The 22,723-nt window shown below is 34.2% G+C and overlaps 1 protein-coding gene across 1 annotated transcript; it reads left to right on the forward strand.

Moving 5' to 3' along the window:
• The first annotated feature begins 13,463 nt into the window (after positions 1 to 13,463).
• On the forward strand, positions 13,464 to 16,230 carry LOC104908932 (L-type lectin-domain containing receptor kinase VIII.1). Its single transcript, XM_010698103.4, has one exon. It carries the CDS (start codon positions 13,680 to 13,682, stop codon positions 15,876 to 15,878), a length of 2,199 nt encoding a protein of 732 aa, XP_010696405.1. The 5' UTR covers positions 13,464 to 13,679; the 3' UTR covers positions 15,879 to 16,230.
• The last annotated feature ends 6,493 nt before the right edge of the window (positions 16,231 to 22,723 follow it).

Here is a 22,723-nt window from a genome sequence, read left to right on the forward strand (position 1 = left end):
TGCTTCCTGGATTTCCAAGATATTGTAGTACCTCCATCAGTGAGCAAATATCCAAATTGAGACTTAGCCTTATGTGATCTTATAGGTTTCCAGAATTTGCACATCCAATGAGTGACGCATTTGCTATTGAATGGTAGAATAATCCAAGATCTTGTGTTCTTCGAAAATAACGCAATAAGAGTCTAACTCCACTCTAATGTCTCTTTGTTGGAGGATTATTTTATCTAGCTAACAAGTCACTAAAAAAGCTATGTCAGGTCGAGTATTGTTAGCCAAGTACATTAAGGCACCAATCGTACTTAGATATGGTACTTTAGGATCAAGAATTTCTTCGTTTTCTTCTCGTGGTCTAAATGGATCATCTATCACATTCAGGGAATGCACATCGTTAGAGAACTTATTTGGTGAGTTCAAAGTGTTTCATAATTTTTTCTGTATAGTTTGATTGATGGACAAAAATCACATTTCTCAAATGTTTCATTTGCGACCAAGGCAAAATTTTGTCCTCCCTAGATCTTTCATCTCAAAGTATTTCATCAAGTACTTTGCAGTCACTTCATGTAACACCCCTAGGTGTGCAAGATCCCACTAGTAGATATAGTCTTTATACCCTAGCGTGCAAGGATTTGCTTTGGTGCAAGAATGAACTAAGTCGATCTCCAAAAGCCTCTACTACCACCTTTTAATAAAGAAGGCTTCGTTCTCCTCACTTCCGATGTGGGATAGTATAACACCCTGAATTTTGACTTACTATCTAAACTAAATAATATTAAAATACTACAAAAAATATCTCAAAGCTACTTCTGAAATATGTACAGCCTAAAATTTAATGTAGGACTCGCGTCCAATTATAAACTTCTTTCATCAAATCATCAATCCAAATTCTCAATAATCCTCATCCAGCTCAAAAGCCAATACATCCATGCATAATTACCCGAAATTTCAAAAGTGTTATTCCACGGTTATTGCGAGAATAACCGTTAAGGATGAACTACACATACTAATATGCTTGTCTCCTACATGGTGTGAGCGTGTATTAAATTTGACTACCCCATTGTTAAGGTTTATTGAAAATTATTTTGAAAGAAGTCACCAACAATTCTTTTTAGGAAGAATCATAAACCTAATTGGATATGAAAAAGCCGTAGGGACAAATTATCCAATGTAGATTTTCCCGTCTAGACTCCATATATCGTCAATATGAACCAAAATTGAGTTTGGGGATGAGGGTACAACACAGTCAGGAACCATATTGCCCATTGCTGGCTCTCCTAAATATCGATTCATTACAGATTTTATGCCAAAGAATAACCAAATAATGTTTTAAACACCCTAAAAAATGATTAGTCTAGATTGGTTTAGAAAACACATAATAGACTAATTTCAGTGATATGTTATTTAGGAAATCAATAATAGATGGACACGAATAGGTTGTCCAAATTGAATCTTTTTAAGGTTAGAACAGTTCCTTAGGTCTTGATTAGCAAAAATAACATGTAGGTGATAAAAATCATGCAGGACAATCATATAATATACATATAATGATCAAACCGGCATATAATATACAAAGGCATGCATAATAATAGAATAAAATAAAATATAGCAAAAGGGTTAGAATATACAGTAAGACGATTCTATATTAAAGATCCACATTAGGTTAGAAATAGTTAGTAACTTCGATACAAAAAATTAAGAATTTTTTTAAGGACCCTTGGGATTATACTGTGGCTTGGGTCTACGAGATTCACAACCTTTGGGACGAGCAATCGCGAATTCTAAAAATCTGAAAATCTGAATGTCTGTAGATTTGAATGTGTTTGAACGTAAGTGTTTTTTTAAGGCATGTTTCCTAGTTTGTAAAAAGGTATTTGTAAAGTATTCATCGAGTATTATGTGAAAAAATCTGTTCTAAGATTTGTGCGGAAATCAAGCCTATTGATAGGGAAAACAGAACTACGCCTCACGCACCAGCTACACCTGGCGCAGCTGACGTGTCAAGCGCATGACATGGCATGCCCAGTAAAAAGCGTACATATGGCACGCGTTTTGAAAAAGATAAAAAAGAAACTTCGCGTCTCACGCAGAGACCTGCGCTTGACGTAGGACTCTGAATGAGTCAGAAACCTACGTGTCAGATGCAAATTAGTGCACCTGAGACAAGTGGACAGAGTTGTGCCTGACGCACATACGTGCACCAGGTGCGAGGCCCTGCGCCAGGCGTGGGTTGGTGCGCTAGGCGCGCCAGTCTGGCTCCTAACATGCCTTTGCCTACTTTATTTAAAATGCTTTTAAAGATTTCTTTTATTCTTTAATTACGAAATTCTGATTTTACGAGATAAATCTAATTTTAACTATAAAAAATATATCTTTTGAAAATATATATTTAGTATATTAAATCAATTAATAATTATTAAACAATTAATTGAGCTTTTCAAAGGATTGGGCTCAAAATATAATTAATTATCGTGAATAATTAATTGGCTTTAGAATAGGACGACCTTAACACTTTTCGAAATAGTTTTTGAATGACTTTTTAGACTACTCTATCCTTGGGCTGGACCAATTAAGATCACGGTATATTTTATCATCGGATCCTTAAATAAGGAGACACAATTATAGAAATGAAAAATGAGAAAGATGAGAGATGAGGAATGGTAATGGGAATGAAAATGGGAAAGAGAAGAAATGGCTATGATTATGGTTATGATGGCGACATGGGCCTAACTATATGCAAATGCAGATGTGGACGAGATTAGATTGGACTGGACTCAAAAGGGTTGCTTATGCTAGCTTCGGTAGACTTAGGAAGGAATTGGCTTCGCCAGACTTCATGATTTTGGACTGCTATAGATGTAAGATAGGAGTAGCTTCGCTAAACTCGAAGGGTGCCTTTATGATCTTGGGGATTACTAGCATCGCTAGGTCAAGGTGTCGTTATAGACTTAAAGGGTGTCATTATGGACTTACCTGGATGACTAGCTTTGCTAGGTCAAGGTGCCGTTATGGACTTAAAGGATGTCGTTATGAACTTACAGGGATGACTAGCTTTAATAGGTCAAGGTGACGTTATGGACTTAAAGGATGTCGTTATGGTCTTAATGGGTGTCGTTATGGGCTTATAGGGATGAATAGCTTCGCTAGGTCAAGGTGCCGTTATGGACTTAAAGGGTTGTTATTATGGTCTTAAAGGGTGTCGTTATAGACTTAAAGGGTGCTAGCTACGCTAGACTTAATGGTTTGGACTTTGTCCGATATGGTTTGGAATCACACTTCATTAGCTTAGGAAATGGGTTAGGTCTTATATGGACTTAAGTTTGGACTTAATCCTATATTTGTTTGAAGTTAGACTTGAAAGTGCACATGGGCTTGATATTGAAAATGGATTGGAATTGAATAGACTTGGATTAGACTTAGACTAGGCTTGATATAGACTAGGGTTCACATTGAGATACAAATGGGCCTAGATTTTGAAATGGACTAGACTTTTATGGGCCTAAGATCGACTCTAATGCTAGTGTGCCTAATATGAATGCAAAATGAACTCTAATGCATATGGGCCTAGAATTAATGCAAGGGAAATGGATTGAATTTAGTTGATTGGATTAAATTGGATTGAAGGTGTTTAGACCTTTCATTCGTTATTTTAACTGTTGTGGTTGATGTACTTGCATCCCCTTGCTGGGTTATGACACATTTGATTGTATGCTACGATCCCTGAGCCTTTATATTCATTTGGGCATCTACTGTCCATTCTCAAAGCTTTTGCCCAGATAAATCTAGTATGTTAAATTGCCTTTTCACTCGATCTCATTGGTTTTTACTACAAACATGTAATGATGTAAATATTTGAAATTAGTAAATGATAATAAATCATATATATTATCTCCCTTTGATTTATATATGATTATAATTATACATAAACAATACAAAAAAAAATACTAAAATAGCGTACAACATTAATGAAGAAAAAAAAATATGATGAAAAAAAATGACAAAAATGAAAAAAAAATAAAGGGTGAAAAGAAAAAAAATTCCTAAAATACACTTTAATTAAGATAAAAAAAATGATATTCATGTACATTTTTCATCATTCTTCCGGCAGATAGAATTTCTTTTGTCTCCTGCTTATGTATTAGGGGATATATCATTAATGTCATAAGAACGAATAAGAAATCGCCTATAAGGAATAAGTATGGCCTTATTAACCTAGAATCCTTCTCAAAGGAATAAGATGAGGGTGAAGGACGGTTGTCGTCGGGATGGAACATGGTGGCCAAAATTACCCATACTGGAGAAAACCCAAAAGGTAGATTCTATAATTTATTAACTGCAATGGACAATGCAAATCACCAATGCCCGCAATCAAGAGTAGTTCGAATGAGTGATGTGTAGCTAGAGCTAGGGGTGTTCATGGGTGGTTAACCGTCCCGAAACAATATTTCGGTTCGGTAACCGGAAGTCTCGGTACACTCTTTTTGCGAACCGTAACCGTAACCATTTAAACCGGTTACCGCCTAAGCGGTTAACGTTTTTTCGGTACGGTTTTTCGGTTAACCATTAACCGTTGTTTAAGTTATACTATTATGTTATACTTAATGTAAATATATATTTTCAATTTTTTTGTGCATATATTTTAATGTTATATATACTCTAATATAAAATGTATTATAAAGTGGATAATAAATCAATTGGAAAACATAACTAACACTAAGAATTCACTTCATTTCCTAATTACAATGTTTATATTAGTAGTAGAGTTTCTAAATAATTACATACTTCCTCTAATTGTTGTAACCTAGCAACAAATATTAGAATTAATGTAATTGTTTGAAAATGTTTCACAACAATTAAATAGAGAAAAAAAGATTTCGGTATTTCGGTTAACCGTTTACTCAAAAATCATAACCGTAACCGTACCGTTTAACCGCTAATTTTTTCGGTTCGGTAACCGTACCGTTGAAACTTTTTTTTGTCAGTACGGTAACCACCCATTTAGACCGGTTTTTCGGTATTTCGGTTTCGGTTTTCTATGAACACCCCTAGCTAGAGCTCACACCCTCGAGTCCAAATCCTCTTTAGTTTTCGTGAAAGTATACAAGATAGAGTTGTATCTATACCATAAATTTTAAAATCAATGGCTTTTATTGGTGGGAGGGAAAATTAGGGGGTGGATTTTGATGAGGAAAAATAGAGGGATTGTAAAAAGACAATATATGAGCCATTGATTATTTTTTTTTTCAATGGTTGATATTGCTCAAAATCTACCTTGTAGAGTTATTTTATTACTCTAGAGAATCCAAACACCACAACCTTGCAATGAAGGCTCGTGCTGTATTTTTCAAGTTTTGTCTTGTTTTTCTGCTGCAAAAAAAAAAATGTAGGTCCATTGGATTTTATATTTATTTATTTTCTATTTACCTTTTTAAAAATAAAAATAGTTAATAAATTAATAAATTTAGATAAATTAATTCTATGCTCTTCTCAAAAAAAAATTAATTATATATCCACTCCACCATTTTAGCGTAGTTTGCATACTTATATCACTCCAAAGAGTTTAAACGAATAGATGGAATTTTTTTATGCTTTTAGTTTAGTGGAATAGAATATCATAGGATGTTCGGATATTTATTTTTTCGTATGCAATTAATTTTTCTTGTTCATGCTTTGTAGTAATAACTAGTTTTAGAAACGGTCTATGACTTGGATAATTATATTTTTCATTTATTAATATTTTACATTAAAATAATACTCACCAAATATGACTTGGTTTACTGGTTAAGGCTTTAGTATATATAGTATATAAGTTTGAAGTCATATAATCAAATCTTATACAATGTATTTTATAATTTTCTTTTATTTTATGTGAATTACATGAAGTAAAATACTCTAAGGGAGTGCACTACATGACACCATTCTTTATTTATTAACACTTTTTAATATATTGATATAGATAATAACAAATTCTTCAAAAAGGCAGTCTTACATTAAGCATAACGTAAAATCATCACATTTCTCCCTCAATTTATATTTTCTCTCTCCTCTCCTAACCCTAATTTCTCTCTCTTTTACCCTTCCCGTTTTTCTCTCCTCCTCACAACCATTTTCCTCTCCTCTACCCGACTTCCATTTCTCTCTCTTACTATTGTATGTAATCAAATATGTAGCCTAAAGGTTATGACAAAACCTCAACATATATTTAACAAAAATCAAAAATTGTTTGTACGACGTTGTGTATAAACAAAGAATATTCATTTTTTAATAGAATAGATTCTCTGCAAATGAACCAGCCTATGTTCTGTATATGACTTAATTATACAACGGTTTGAAAAAAGACACATTTAATTATGAATTTCAAAGGTGGATGAAGCTTGGGAGCGAACTAGGAAAATTTGGGGATACAGACTACGGACATACAACAAATACAAAAAGGAGGAGGGGTGAGAATTTGTTCAATAAATCATTAGCGAGTCTAAGAATTGAACTACTTGGGTTCGAAATAGTCTGAAAAATGATGATCATTAACTGATAATATATTTAGGGAATTACGGACTATAAAATTAATGACGATCTCATGTGAATATACTTTTTCTTACATATAAATCACAAGTGATGGTCAAAACAGAGTGTGTGATGAGTGTCAAAGTACAAACTATAACAATCATAACAAGGGGAGTATTAGTTATTTAGAGACTGAAAAATGGAAACTGGAAACAGATGGGGAAAAAAAGTTCAGAGGTAAAGTATTAGAGGAGCAACATTCAAAATATTAAAAAGAAAAGGAAGTGACAAAAGAAGCAATAATAATTGCAAAGTGCAAAGCTACAAATAATATATTGGCTCCAAAAGAGATATTAGGTAACATAATTTGAAAAAAAAAGATCTATCAGGATTCAAACACAGGATTGAAAAGGACAGAGAACTTATATTAGTGGTATGACCACTAGAGCAACTTGATTGTTCACATTATATCCTAAGCGGGAATAGTATATATATTTCTTTAAAGCTGAAATTTTTTTTTTAATTAAAAAAATGGGGGTACAGTTGTACCCCCCATGTCCCTTAATTAGTTCTGCCACTGGCAGAATGGGACATATACCTACACGGCCTAATCACTAGTTCACGTCACACATAAATAGAAGATAGTTTTAGTTGCGATTTTCACCAATTAATAGGAATAGTGAATAATCGGAATTTCTAGTTATTGAACAATGAAAAAAAAAACTTCTCTTTCTTTTTTTTTCTTTTTTTTAGCTAATACACCAAAAGCATCCATATTTGTTAGAGTTTTAGCTCAATTGTTGCTAATTTTGTGTGAAATTGAGCTAAAGTAAGACAAATTATATTTGAATGCAGTCTTTTTCCAACATTTGAAACTTTCAACCAACGTCCTTTTTCGCGTCTTCTTTAATCTTTGATTATGTTTAGTTTAGTTTAGTTCTCACGCTTAAACGACAACACTATTGCATCAAAGTCAAGTATGTTCTTGATTCTCAAACCTCATTGTTTTCCCTCTATCAATGGGTCTAAACTCTAATGTATCTCTTATTATAAGTTATGGTTTCTAGGTAGTTAGTTACAATTTTTATCGTAATATATGTTATGGGTAAGTAGTTATGATTTTCTGGTAATGAATTATCATTTGTAAGTTAATAGTTATGTTTATGGATATGGGTAAATAGTTATATTTGTAAGGTTAATAATTATGGTTTTTAGTTATTACTAATTGTTTACATGTCATTAGTTATAGTTTCATGTTATTAATTATAGTTAAGGTTATGGGTAAATACTTATATTTGTAAGGTTAATAGTAATGGTTTTTAGTTATTACTAATTATTTGCAAATTATTTGCAAATTATTAGTTATAATTTTCATGTTATTAGTTATAGTTTTCGTTAAATATGATCTAGGTGGATAGTAATTAAATATTTATGGTTTGATTCTTATTTTTATCATTTTTGTGTTAATAGTTATTGTTTTGAATAGTAAGTTATATGTTTAGATAAAAAGTTATTGTTTTGAGTTATGATTATGGTAGTTCGGTTGATGTTATAATTTATTTCATTAAAAGCTATTATGTAAAAATAGTTTCACATTTTTCTACAATTAGTCAACATCTTTATTATTACACTGTTTTTTCATAATCAAACGCGTGTAAATCATCGCTTTTCCATTAACCTTAACATCAAACTGTCTTTTTAAATACCTAATATACTGACCAAGTTACCATTGGATGCAATATTATTTACACTTTCGATCTCCGTTTAGAAGTATTAAAGTATAGATCGGATAAATGTAGACATGTAGGTGTAGCCCATAGACGAAATGGGCTATTGAGCACTTTCATGTAAATTTTTGTGGTGCATTTCACACCAACCCCAAAAAGTTTATAAAATTGTTTCTTATCATGTTTTTTTGTGTTTTAACTTGTCATGTAAGATGTAACTAGAGTTTCTTATGAAGATAAGACTAAAATTCTAATCTTGTAGAGATTACTTCAGATTTCATATGCCACGTAGGATAACATATTTAACTGGTTTTCCTCTACCCACCTTGTCGACTTTCTTCCCTGTCTCTATTATGTTGCTCTTATATTATTTCTAAACAACAGCGCCAAACTGCAGGCATCTTTAGAGTTAATTGGCTTGGTTTATCGCAAATCAATAATATTATTGTTTTCTTAACCACTGTCCTGGACAAAGAAAAAACATTAAATTTAAGGAAAAAAACAAATTTGAAAATTGAAGTTTACGCTCTCCAATCTCCATGACGTTGTGTACGAACATGATAGAATGTCTTATGCCTGTGAAGTCCAAAAAGAAAGATTGGGTAAAAATTGACCACGTTAGTAGTCTGTATATTCGAAGATTTTCAACCTATCAATACTAGTGACTATACCATTCTATTAAAATCTAAAAAATAGTATATGAGCAATTTTAGTAAAATTTGTGAGAAATTATAAAATTGAGGCACAAAGTTACTATATAAATTCTTTTTTGACAAAGGTAACAATAGTGGCCATATTCCTCTAGGTTAACTTAAGTTAAGTAAAAGAATAACATTAGAAAATAAATTACGTTTTAATGATTATTAATGTCATGTTTTTACTATATTACTTGCCAAATGAATTAAGGACACACTTGAGTACTAAACTTTCACTTTTGTTTCAATTAGATTACTCAACTTTAAAATATTTCATTTAATCATTTCTAATGGACATTAGTTTAGTACTAAACTTTGATAATTTGTCGTTATCTGTACAAGAAAAAAGAAAAATATGACATGACATTAATTACAAAAGTGATAGTTATTCACTGTTTAAAGAGAGTATCTGCTACTAAGGGTTTGAATGATAATCAATTTAAAAGTGACTTTAATAGGGATATGGAACTCAACATCAATCTGCCAAAAAATAGTTTTACAATGTTCTTCATTTTAGGGTTTATTGAGCCTTTTGCTGCGAATTTAATAATTAAAATATTAATCAATTCAAAGTAAACGGTGGTTCATTGAATACCTTCGGCAATGGAAAGCTTGGAGGCTGATGCTACTAGTAGCGGTATCACTAATGGCTCCGGTAGTTTGGTGCGGTTATTCTACTCTTATCTTCCACAATTTCTTGCTTTAATTTCTAACAATGCTACTGTCTTATGGGTCTAATTCATAATTGAGTTATTATGATATTTTTTATGGTTTTATTCCGCTAATCCGGTCGTTTTCTCTTCTCTTAGTTATCTTGGCTTTGTTGTGCTGAATTACTAAGTTTGTTTAATTGTACCAAAATTTTGGCCTTTTATTTTCATTTTTCTGTTCCACACGATAATTCTGGGCAATTTCAAGAAAAAGTTCACCCTTTTGTTCATGGTTTGATTTTAATTTTTATTTCCAATTGTTCTTCTCCTTTTGACAGGGTTATTTTTCCATTAAAGATCATTTTTTGCTATGGTATATGAATTCATTTATTGCTTGATACTAACTCTTGTAGAGTACACAAGTTGCAAACATATGCTGAAAACTTGTGTGAGTTCATGCATATTCTCTTGAATGTTTCATTGATTAGGTACATTTATGGGCAAATTGTATTTGAACCAGATAGGTAGTAGTTCACCCGGCCAAAACCAAGGTGTGAGCCTTTAGTTTCAGAAAGAACTGATCAAATGAGCTCGATTAGAATTTTCTCGGGCTTGGGCAGAAATTTTTGGCCTGATTTCAGACACGGCCCCCGACCCGATTTTTTTTGGCTTTCGGACGGGTTTTGGACAAGTCGAAAATTACTCATATATCTAAATTGTGTCCGACTCGATTTTGGATCTCAAACCCGCTATTTTTGTCCCGAAAATAACTGGCTTTGTGCGCAAAAATTTGGCCCGAATTTTGACCAGCAGCTTTAGCTCGACCAAAGGACATTTTTTATGGGATGGCCCGACCCAAAACTGGTCACGCCCGACACATAATCACCTCTAGTTTCAAACTCCAAAATTCAGAAATTGAAGAAACAAAAGATGACGTCTTAGATACAAGCAAAAAAGAAGAAGAAATAGCGGTGAGAAAGAGGAGCAACGAGAGGGAGAGAAACTAAAATTCGTTGTTCCTACTGAAGATGACAAGGACAAAGAAGATGAAAATGATGACCATGGAGAAGATAATCATTAAGAGTATAGAGAAACTGAAATTGATGAACGTGATGAAGATGAAGACGCAGATAAGGTGGAAGTGGATGAGAGATAATTGGAACCAGACATTACATTCTCATCATCCGATGACTTGTTTTACGTGCTTTGCGACGGTCGGCGGGAAAGATTGTGCGGCGGCCGACAGAGAGGACAAAGGTTGGGGTGAGTGAATGAGCAGATGAGTTGAAGCAGGGGAAGAGAGAAAATAGAGGTGATGAATTAGAGCAGAGAGAAAAAAAACTTGGAAATCAATATAATTAATGTCATGTCATATTTTTCTTTTTTTGTGTGTTAATAACGGTAAGTTATCAAAGTTGAGTACCTAAATTAAAGCCTGTCAGTTTTGAGTACATACCCAAAATGAAATATTTTAAAGTTTGGTAGTCTAATTGAAACTAAAATGAAAGTTTAACACTTAAGTGTGTGCTTAACTCTTTGGCAAAGGATTACTTTTAAAAATAAATAAAATTTTGGGTTACCATTGAAGATAAGCTAAAGTTAAGGGTTATCACTCGAAGGTTTTGTTTCTTTTGTTAAGTAGTTTTTCGCAAAAAAAACATTTATATAAGGTAATTTTTAGCAAATTGTTCGTAACGTTATGTATTTAGTTATAATTCCTCTGTTTTCATTGTTTGTATCGTTTCTTTTTGCACAAGGATCAAGGTGAGCAGGGAGATAGAGAGATAAAAAAATGAACCCTATGTGATAGGAGAGAAAATGAGAGAATAAATTGTCAAAAATAAAAAAAAAATGATTGCAAGTAATAAATGATTGCCAAAAATAAAAAACGATTCAAGTACTGAAAAACTGAGTAAGTATAAAACAATTTCAGGTAATGATTAAATTATGTAAAGTATGACATACAATGGGCACATAAGATATTTTTAGGCTATGTTATTTTGGACTTCATCAATGAAAACTAACATAGTCTAATTTAGACCAATCTAGTTCAGATATATTCAACTAGTCTTTTGTGCACGCGATGCGTGCGATGATATTTTTAGGCCTAATACTAAGTAGTAAATAAACTGAAAATGCAAGTTAGTATTTAAGTACACCTCCATTTTCTGAATAACATTCTTTCATTTTTGTGATTTTGAATAGTTTTTTGTTTCTCAAGTCTTATATGCGCATGTTCTTTTATAATCAGTATAATGTTCTTTACGAAATATCGTCATGTTCTTTTTTTTTTGGTTTTATTCATTTTTGTAATTTATAATAGTTTTTGATATGGATTTCAGTAATTTCTCTGATCCCAAAATTGTAACCGAAAAGTATAAGACAATTCAGTTTTTTTTCCTTGTCTAACCTCTAAATTCTGATTTCACAAATTGATGTTTAAAAATTTTCATCATTTTAATTTTTCTCCTTTTCTAAATGTTCACACTTTGAGTTTCAATTATATTTGAAATAAAAATTTAAATTTTTCATACACAATCTGATTTTGAATGAAATGGTCATTTTAATTTTTCTCCTTTTCTAAATTCTAACACTTTGAGTTTCAATTATATTTAAAATGAAATTTTAAGTTTTTCATACACAATTTGATTTCGCATGAAATGGTCATTTTTTATTTTTCTCCTTTTCTAAATTTTAACAATTTGAGTTTCAATTATAGGTGAAACGAAATTTTAAATTTTTCATACACAATTTGATTTCGCAAGTTAATGTAAATTTTTTTTTTCTGAAAATGGATTTTTGCAAAAGTTGTTCGCAAAAAGGTTTGATATTGTTTTGTTTTTCAAAATTTATTTCTGAATATGGATATTTTGCAAAAGTTTTGGGCAAAAATTTATATTGGAATTTTTAAAAAAAGAACTAAATCGTTAACTTTTTCATCAGTGTCATAAATGAATCAAATTTCATATACACCTTGTTTTCAGATATATGAAAATGAATCAAATTTAAGTCTAATTATATAAAAACCCTTTTCAACTAATTCCTATTATCTCCATTTTTTCAACTACATAATAGTCGACTAATGTGAAATAACTTTGAAGATTAAAAAGAATTATGTACCTGTTTGAAAGTTCGCAAATCGTCGATGGACGAATGTGTGATATCACTGTCAAAATCTTATGCTTTTCTCAGATTTGTGTTTATAGGTAGTTTTTGTGAGTATGTAATTGTGAATGGTTATTAAGAACAATGATTTGTAAGTGAATTTTGTGAATGTTTTTGTATGTATTGACGTCCTAATATATTAGTTTTAGTTTGTAAGTTAATTTTTAGTTTTTGTAAAGTTTCCTGATCATTTGAGTGATTTGCGTGATTTTTACAACGTGATTTTCTCAATTCTATGAGTGATTTATAAAGTTTCCTCATATAAGTGATTTCTGAGTGATTGTTGAAATTAATTTCCGGTGGCTTTGTTTGACCCCCATTTTGGTATTGAGATTCTTTTTGTAATTTAGAAAGGGAAGGGGGGCAAAATAGTCAGTTCAAAAGAGGACACCGTTGCTCCCTCCTTCCCTTATGTAATAGAGATTTAGTTAGTTTCGTCTCATATTTTTAATTCAGTTGAGTTCAATTCAAACATATTAAATACAGTATAATTTAGTTGAGATAAATTAAATTAAATTAAATTCGATTTAATTCATTTCAAAAATACAAAACATTACCCCTATTCTTTTAAAATGAGAGAATTTGATCTGAACTGAATTAAACTATTAAAACAAACTTAAGTGATACATAAAACCAGAAATAGTGTTCCTTTAAGTAATAATAGGACAATAGGAAAAAAATTATTCTTTCAATCAACATCCAGAAAAAAATAACCGTTGGAAATGTAAACGTGTCAGGCTTCTGTTCCACCTGTCATCCTCAACCTCACTTTGGATTCTCAACAGTATTTCCTCACTTTCTTAGTTTCCCATCTTCTGCCATTTCCTGCAATCAAATTTATTTCAGACTATCCAACCTTCACTCCACACTTTCTCTCTCCTCTCCACTAAACAATCTAGTCCCAAAAATTTAATTTGACCCCAAAAATCTCCGCTGATGATCCAATGTTAACACCATTGATCACATTCACCACTGTTATTCTCTTGCTTCTTTTTTGTTGTTCCTCCACCACAACCAGCACCACCACTAGCGACGGCGATACGACGGAGTTCGACTTCGGAACGCTTACGCTAGCGAGTCTTAAAGTAATCGGCGATGCTCATTTAAACAATGGCAGCGTCCACCTCACCCGAGACTTACCCGTCCCAAACTCCGGCGCCGGAAAAGTATTTTACTCACGTCCGGTGAAGTTCCGGCTTCCGGGGACAAATTCTCCGGCGAGCTTCACAACTTTTTTCTCATTCACCATCACTAACCTAAACCCTTCCTCCATTGGAGGTGGGCTAGCTTTTCTGTTATCTCCTACTGATGACTCTGTTGGTGGTGCTGGTCCGTTTTTGGGTCTTAGCCAGGGTTCGAACTCAGGTTTTGTTGCAGTTGAGTTTGATACTCTTATGGATGTTGAATTTAAGGATATAAACTCCAACCATGTTGGGTTGGATCTTGGATCAATGGTTTCAACCCATGTAAGTGATCTTGATTCAATCAATGTAGATTTGAAGAGTGGGAATCTTATCAATGCTTGGATCGAGTATTCTGGGTTGACTCAGATTTTTAGTGTGTCAATATCATATTCTAATATCAAACCTAAGATACCAATTCTTTCATTTGATCTAGATTTGGATGAGTTTGTAAGTGATGATATGTTTGTTGGTTTTACTGGGTCAACTCAGGGGAGTACTGAGACTCATAGTATTGAATGGTGGAGTTTCAGCTCGTCTTTCGATTCAGTTGTGTCTTCACCGGTGCCTCAGCTATCTCCTCCTGTAGCTGTTCTACCAGCTCCAACTCCTGGAGCTGGTGGAACAAACGTCGTGGCATCTCGCGCTCCTCCGCCATCGATTGCGCCCTCAGGGTCGAAATCGATGTCGAAAGAGAGTAAATCAGGGTCCTGTGACAATCAGTTATGCAAGCATAACCCAGTTGCGGTAGCTGGAGTAGTCACAGCAAGTGCATTCTTATTAGTGATATTTGGAGGAGTTATATTCTGGGTGTTCTCAAAGAAATCAAAGTTCAAATTCCCTCCAACTTCGAGTTCGTGTTCATTGGCGACTGATATCATTAAAATGCCAAAGGAATTCAGCTACAAGGAGCTTAGATTTGCTACTAAAAGCTTCGATTCGACTCGAGTGATCGGGCATGGGGCATTTGGAACGGTGTATAAAGGAATTTTGTCTGAAACAGGACATGTAGTTGCGGTAAAAAGATGCAGTCATAAAAGTGGAGGGCAAGGGAAGAATGAGTTCTTATCCGAATTATCAATAATTGGAACACTTAGGCACAGAAATTTAGTTAGACTTCAAGGTTGGTGTCATGAAAAGGGTGAAATTTTATTAGTATATGATTTAATGCCAAATGGAAGCTTAGATAAGGCATTGTTTGAGTCAAGAATGGTATTATCTTGGCCACATAGAAGAAAAATCTTACATGGGGTAGCCTCAGCGTTGGCATATTTACATCAAGAATGTGAGAATTTGGTAGTACATAGGGATGTTAAAACAAGTAATATTATGTTAGATGAAGCATTCAATGCAAGGTTAGGTGATTTTGGGTTAGCCCGACAAATGGAGCATGATAAATCCCCTGACGCCACGGTGGCGGCTGGGACAATGGGGTATCTAGCCCCGGAATATCTCCTAACGGGGCGAGCCACGGATAAAACCGATGTGTTTAGCTATGGGGCGGTGGTGCTCGAGGTTGCGAGTGGGCGGAGACCGATAGAGAAGGAAAGGAATGGGAATAAGGGGAATTTGGTGGAATGGGTGTGGGAATTGCATAGAGAAGGGAGGTTGTTAGAGGCTGCAGATGAAAGATTGAATGGTGAGTACGATGAAGGAGAAATGAGGAGAGTGTTATTGGTTGGGTTAGCATGTTCTCAGCCTGATCCAATGGCAAGGCCCACAATGAGATGTGTGGTGCAAATGTTGGTTGGTGAGGCTGAAGTGCCAATTGTGCCAAAAACTAAACCTTCCATGACTTTTAGTACTTCTCAGCTACTTTTGAGCTTGCAAGATAGTGTTTCTGATTGCAATGCCATGCTTACTATATCCACTTCGTCGTCTTCGTCGGAGCGCAACCTATTCCTACCTAGTCGCGGTGGACATAGTGGTGGAGGTGGTGGTGGTGGTGATGAGCTAGTCTAAAGAAAATGGGATTTTTGTCGATTACATTAAACTTAATATAGGTTTTTCAGTTTTGTTTTGGGTAAGTTAAGGAATTATATTGTTTTATTTGATTATCATGTATGTATACAACAAAAATGTGAATCTCTAAGGCCATAATTAATGTTTCCCCCCACAAAAGGAGATGAGGGGAGAAGTGTTGTAACACACAATAAGTTTAGAACTTTTAATTGGGGGGTATGAGTATGACGGACCCTTAATTTTGTATAATACTTTTAACTTATTATTGTAATAATGGGTATGAATGACGAAATTAAGAAAATTGAGCAAAGTTATAATAATGAGTGAAATTTTCGGTTGTGATTGGAGGAAATTGTGGGAAGGAAGATGTGGGGTCCATGGTTGTTGCTCACTCAAGTTATTCTTTAGTGGAAAAAGGCACAAATTTGGGGTCTAGAAGTTGAGTAAAGTTTAGGCAAATATAGTGACAAAAAGGAAGGCATATTTATATTCGCTTTCTTGCAAAGGAGCTTTTTCTGTGACTTTGGCATGGCATGGATAATGAAAAGATTTTATATAGTGAACACTGTTCACTTTCCACGGGTCTTTTGTGACGTCCCAGCGGTTCTAATCGTCATTTGCTTATTGATTTTGTAAACAGCTATATCTTGCATTTCTTATCGTATACAAAATGTCATAATATATCCAAAATCATTCTCCTCTCGAAATAAATTAAATTAATTGCAATTTGAAAAGTTGTCCTAATTATAATCAACATTTTTGTTCACGCCAATTTTTATAGGTTAAGAAGTGAGCAGTTGGTAGTCAAAGATAAGATCTCAGGCTAGTTTGGAAACTGATGTTAGTGTTATCAATAATAAAGTATTAGGAAATAATAACAAGAAAAAATTCATCTAGACAAAAAAATTGGGTGACTGCCGGGTGAAAACTACAAGTGCAAATTAATTTTAAGTAGTAACTCTCATAGAATAAGTAATTAAGTATTGAGTTAAAAGTTTTTTCTTTACAGAACATCTAAGAAGGAATTTGCACTCAATATGTCAATCTATCCTATGATTTCTATCAAGCATGACTGATGACACCAAATCTTTAACTTTACTTTTACCTTCATCTCAAATCAATGCATTACAACTATCTTATATCTCAACGAATGCATTATCATAATACTAGTACGGATCCACTATTTGTGAATTCACATTTAATGTGATGAGAAAACTCCCTGTTGTGACTCGAGTAAGGTACATTTATCGCTTATTGGTAATTTGGCAAGTTCTCTATAAATACGCTAGTTTTCAGGTAATTGGGTATTCTGTCTCAATTCTATTTCTTTCTAAATTTTGCTACTGCTTCTTGCGAATTATAACTATTGTCTTTGCTTTTCAGTATTTTAGTAAGATGGTTTCTTCTCCTACTTTTAAAGATGTTGTTTTAAATAATCATACTGTTGATAGTAATTTTGGTGATCATAGCCCTAACCCTAATAGTTGTGCTCATGTTTTCGAGCCTGCTAATGCTGACTTGCATGCTGTTTCTCTTGACCTTCCTGGTCCCCCTTCTTTTCCCGAAGCCCTTATTTTAGATGACCTTCCTCAAGTTCAGCGTGACATTATTGATTTGTCTCAAACCTGACTTGAGGGAAATATGCTAGGAGAACTATTTAATATAAGAACTATCATTTCTAGAAATAGGGCTGACTGGAACTTTTGTAAAGGTGATTTTGAATATCTTGATATATATGGGTAATCATTGGGTTCTCATTCGATTTGCCAATCCTGATGACCTTTTTCTTGTCTGGTCAGAAAGGCCTTGGCATGTTATGGGGGAGTTGTTTGTCATTTATCCATGGAGGGCTCATTTTGATCCCTTCATGTAAGAGATCAAATGGGTTGATCTATGGGTAAGAATCCCTCGTTTTCCTACTGAGTTGCTGAATTTTGAATCTGTTGCTAATCTATTGGCTACAAACTTTGTTGGCTCTTTGATCAAACTAGACTTTAGGTCTTTATTGAGGCATAAAATAAGGTTTGCTCGTGCTTGTATCAGAGTTGATATTACTGACCCTCTTGTTGAGTATGCTGAAATTAAACGTGCTGGTGGTGTTGATTGTGGTTATCTAATATGGTATGAAGATTTTTCTGTGGGTTGTTCATTCTATGGGTGTGATGCTCATACTATTGAGTTCTGTCCGGTTCTTACTCCACCTCGAAAATAAAGAAAGGTGTTACTATTGCAAAATCCTAAGAAAAAGTGGATAGCTGAATTCTTGGGCAATGCTAATAGGTAAGTCATGCCTCCCACCACAGCCGAGCAAGCAAATTTGGGGAGGCTAGGCCTAGGCATGTCTCAAGGTCTCGCCTTGGTCCCTCTAGTAATATATTTGGTGATGGTCCTAAGAAGTTCCCCGCAATATTTTTTCTGGTGTTGGAAAGGCTCAAGGAGGCAAATGTGTTGTAATTTTTGAATCCAAAGTGCAATCTATGTCTAAGACAACTATGTTGTTGTATAATATGAGCACTATAAGAGGGGGGGGTGAATTATAGTCAGAGAATAAACTATACTTTTTGCGGAATTAAAAGTAAACTTGGGAACAAACAATGGGAACATGAGAGATTTAGCGAAGAAAAACTTCCTAGGCATAGTAGGAAGAAACAACCTCGACCACAAGGGATTTTAAACAACTTTCCACTATAATAGGCCAAAACAACTCTAATTACAACCTATTACTTTTCTCTCGATTCTCAACTTAAGTCATTCAACTCAAGTTCCCAACGACAGTTCCCACAACTGACGTTTCTCTGAAACTTCACTCGAAGTTCTTTTCTCTTTCTCTTTCTCTTTCTCTTGCTTCACTCAAAGCTTTCTCACACTTACAAAGAGTTCACTCAAACCCTTTTTCTCAAAAATACACTTTATAAAATAATGGAAGAGTAATAAACTCGATTAATGTAAGTATGAATTCTCTTAAGGAAAAGGCACTGACACTTTAGATAACTTAAGGCAAATTAACTAAGTCAGACACAATTTTGCTCAAATGAATTAGGCGCCTATTTATAGACAATTAAGACAAGACATGTTCTCCACTAATTACACCATTAACACATGATCTCCCTGATGTTTAATTAATTAATTAAATTAAATTAATTATTCCATGGCATATAAAGCATCCACTAATCCACTACTTCACTTCATAGAAGCAGTAACACATTACGGGGTTTTTACAAACTTGGAGATTAATTAAACTTATTTAATTAAATAAATACTTGGAGGATAATTAACTAATCCACTAAATCCACTAACTACATAAAACGTGTAGCTGTAGGTTTTAGGCGTGCAATCTAGGTTTTAGGAAATAAATAAATAAAATACTTTAGCTAGTTTTTAGGAAAAATATCTTTTTCAAAATCTTTTATAAAACCGGAAATAACAGTTTTATATTTAAAAAATCCGAAACATTTTAAAAACCGGAAATATTAAATTTTCGAAATCTAAATCTTTTAAAAAAATATAAAAGATAAAAGATAAACTTTAAAAGATAATATTTGAGAATCAGTTAATTTAAAATCATAAAATATTTTAAAAATCTTTTCCTAACAAACTTAAACTAAATTCCTAAAATAGTGGATCTTAGTCAAAATATCCCTAAAAACTCTAACAACTATATTGGGCACAAATTTCACTTAGGCGCACATTATTAGAGTCATTTAGGAGTTCCTAAATTAGTTTTGAGTCTTGTTCCCTAATCTTTAAGTCCTGTTCCTTAGCCTTGTTCCTATAGTGCCAGGTCTGTTCCTTTCATGGGAACAGAACCAAGTTCCTTTGAAAATTCATTACGAACTTAATTAAGCTTTTACTCAACCTTAACAAGAAGATTAATAAATACCCTAATGTATTCTAATCTTCATTCCATGCTTGATTATTCATCTCTCGAACATCTTTACTTTGATCTTTATTAATTCTCCGCTTTAATCTTCAATCAAGTATTCTCTTAGCTCAAGCATGAATTACCTTGCAACAACATAAATAAAATATACTATGTCTTTTGTGGTTAGGTCATCTTCAAAACTCAAGGGCCAACATATGTTGTCTCTCCATCTTAAAAAAGATAAAGGCAAAGGTGTGCTTGATCATAAGTTGGTTGTGGATGTTCCCTCCTCTGATGATGAATCGAGTAACTGTGTTGTGCTCCCATTCCCCTTTTCTGCTGCTATTAAGAGTGCTCCCTCTCCTATGGATGTGCACCCCTAGTGCCCATAAGGAGAGGTTATGTTGAAGCCCCTCCCCCCTTCTCAGTCCCGGCCATGATGCTTTGCTTAGTCCCATTCCTCTCCGGGTGGTATATCCGGAGGATTTATTTGCTACTGATGTGCTGCCTGCTGCTCCGTTTGATGATGTTGAAGGTAATGATTTATTTTCCTATCTTCATGGTCATTCTGATGTTGAGGATGATACATATATTATGGACGATCCTATTGATGATGCTATGTGTGAGGATTATACCTTGCCTGAGAGCTCGTTCCATTCTATCTATTATGACCGTTCTATTGTGAAGCATATTGAGAGTATGGGGGTTGCAGTGGCTAGCTTATCTGAACATCTCTCTTCTTCTAGTTCAACTAAAAGAAGAAAGGGGATGGTAGAAGCAGATTCAGCTAGTTCTGAGCTGAAGAGGAGCATACCTTAAGCATGTGTGTCTTTTCTATATCCCTTGTTAATCATGATTATTAGTTGCTAGATTATTCGAGGTTCAAGAAGGCCTATTGCGTTAGAGGAAATCAAATCGTTTTCTAGTATAAATAAGGTGAGTATCATGGTGCTTTGTGAAACAAAGGTATCCACCCCTCCTTCTTTAGGGTGGGTAAGACATTGTGGGTTTGCTCATCATGATTTCCTCCCCTCTTTTGGATTAGCAGGTGGTATGTGGATTTTGTGGAATGATTCATCTTGTAATCCTTTTAAAATTTCTGTTATAAGAAAATCTTCTCGCTTTTGGGCTTGTAATTTAATGGTAATGACATCAAGCTTTAGTTTTACTCTCGTTTTTATTTATGCTCCTCCTAATTATTACAACCTAAAGCATGCTTTTTGGGAAGAACTTATTGAGTTTCTTAACCATATTAGTGGTCCATTTCTTGGTATGGGAGATTTTAATGAATTATGTTCACATTTAGACAAAGGGGGGGGGGGGAACCTTTAGTTTTTCTACACTAGCTTGCATGAATCATTTTTATTATCATCTTTTGATTGTTTAGAGCTTCCATTTCATGGTAATCCTTATACATGGCGTAAATCTCGTGATAATGTTAATAATATTTATGAACGCTTAGATAAAGGGGTAGCTACTCTTTCTTGGCTAAATGCCTTCCCAAATGCTAGAATAACGCATCATTCATTTACTTCTTCGGATCATTGTCCAATTTCTGTTTTGTTACAACTCCCGAGTAGTCTAAAATCCCCCCCTTCTAAGTTTGATAAACTATGGACTACTCGCAGAGACTTTTGATATTATGGTTTTATATAGAGTTTTCTCCCCTATTTATGTGCTAAAAGTTGTGGTTATGGTGCTCTTAGGAGCCATTTGGTACTAACTCTCTCCATCTAGTTGTGGTTTGCTGTTTTGTATTGGATTGTAGGTTTTGGAAGCTATTACCTACTTTACATGATTGCACATTGGATTAGAGAGGTTAGATACCAAGTTCATAGATCCCGAGGATGATTTCCGGGACTTTGAGCAAAGGACGAACAAGAAACGAAGCTTATGCTGATCGGCCCGACAGGATCGGGCGGCCCAGCCCGATCGGGAGAAGAGACAACTTTTATGGTTCTGCTGCGGGCCCGATCGGGCGTTCAACGCCCAGTCGTATTTCGGTGTTTCGCCCGATCGGGCGACCTGGCCCGCGTCGGGCGCCCCTGCCAGCTACTTCTGCCTGCCATGTTATCAGACCGCCCGATGTCATCGGGCGGGTCAGCCCGATCTCATCGGGCGGCTGATGGTTTTTGATTTTTTCCTTCGCTTTGGAGCCCGATGCCATCGGGCATCTTTGGCCCAATCGGGCGACTGACGAGACGCGGTTTTTTAATGAATGCGGGCCCTTTTTTTCGAGACTTTTGGCTATTGTTTTAGGGCTTGTATAAATAGTAAAAAATCAGAATTATTAGTCTCTTCCGAGTTTTTATTATTAGTTTTCTCTAGAGAGTGTTTCAAGAACCTTAATTTAGTGCTTTGTGATTTCAGTTCAAGATCAAACCTTTTGCTTATTCATAGTTCAATATTATTCGGTAATCTTTCTTCATTATTTCTTTGTTATATCTTCCATTGTTAATTATATTATTTTCTTAGTTATTTGCCATGATTCAAAGTATGAGTTTTTATATGATTCTTGTTATTGTTTTCATTATTATGAGTGAGTAGTTCTATATCTAGAATTATAGAGATCTATGTATGCAATGAGGGATTTATAGATTAGTTTGATTATGTTATTTCCCTAGGAACACTACAAGAGGGGGGGTGAATTATAGGTGTAGAAATAAACGTAACTTTTTGCGGAAATTAAAACTTAAACGAATAAACAAGCTAGAGGAATACAAGGGATTTTTACAGGAAAAACTTCTTGGGCCCAACAAGAAGAAAACAACCTCGACCACTGGGATTTTAAACTCAACTCTTTCACTAATTGGCCAACAACTTTATTACAACCTAATTCTAACTCGAGCCACACCTTGAGTTCCTAAACTCAAGTTCCTGAGCCACTGTTCCCTTAACAGTAGTTCCTCTCAACTTCACTCGAAGTTTTCTCACTCATACAAGCTTAACTCAAAGCCTTTCTTTTACAGAATTTCACTCAAAG

The sequence above is a fragment of the Beta vulgaris genome, chromosome 7, assembly GCF_026745355.1.
Source record: "Beta vulgaris subsp. vulgaris cultivar EL10 chromosome 7, EL10.2, whole genome shotgun sequence".
NCBI lineage: Eukaryota > Viridiplantae > Streptophyta > Magnoliopsida > Caryophyllales > Amaranthaceae > Beta > Beta vulgaris.

What these genes read in the sequence shown, in the direction of transcription:
- LOC104908932 (XM_010698103.4), top strand. Translation starts at nt 13,680, where the DNA reads ATGTTAACACCATTGATCACATTCACCACTGTTATTCTCTTGCTTCTT.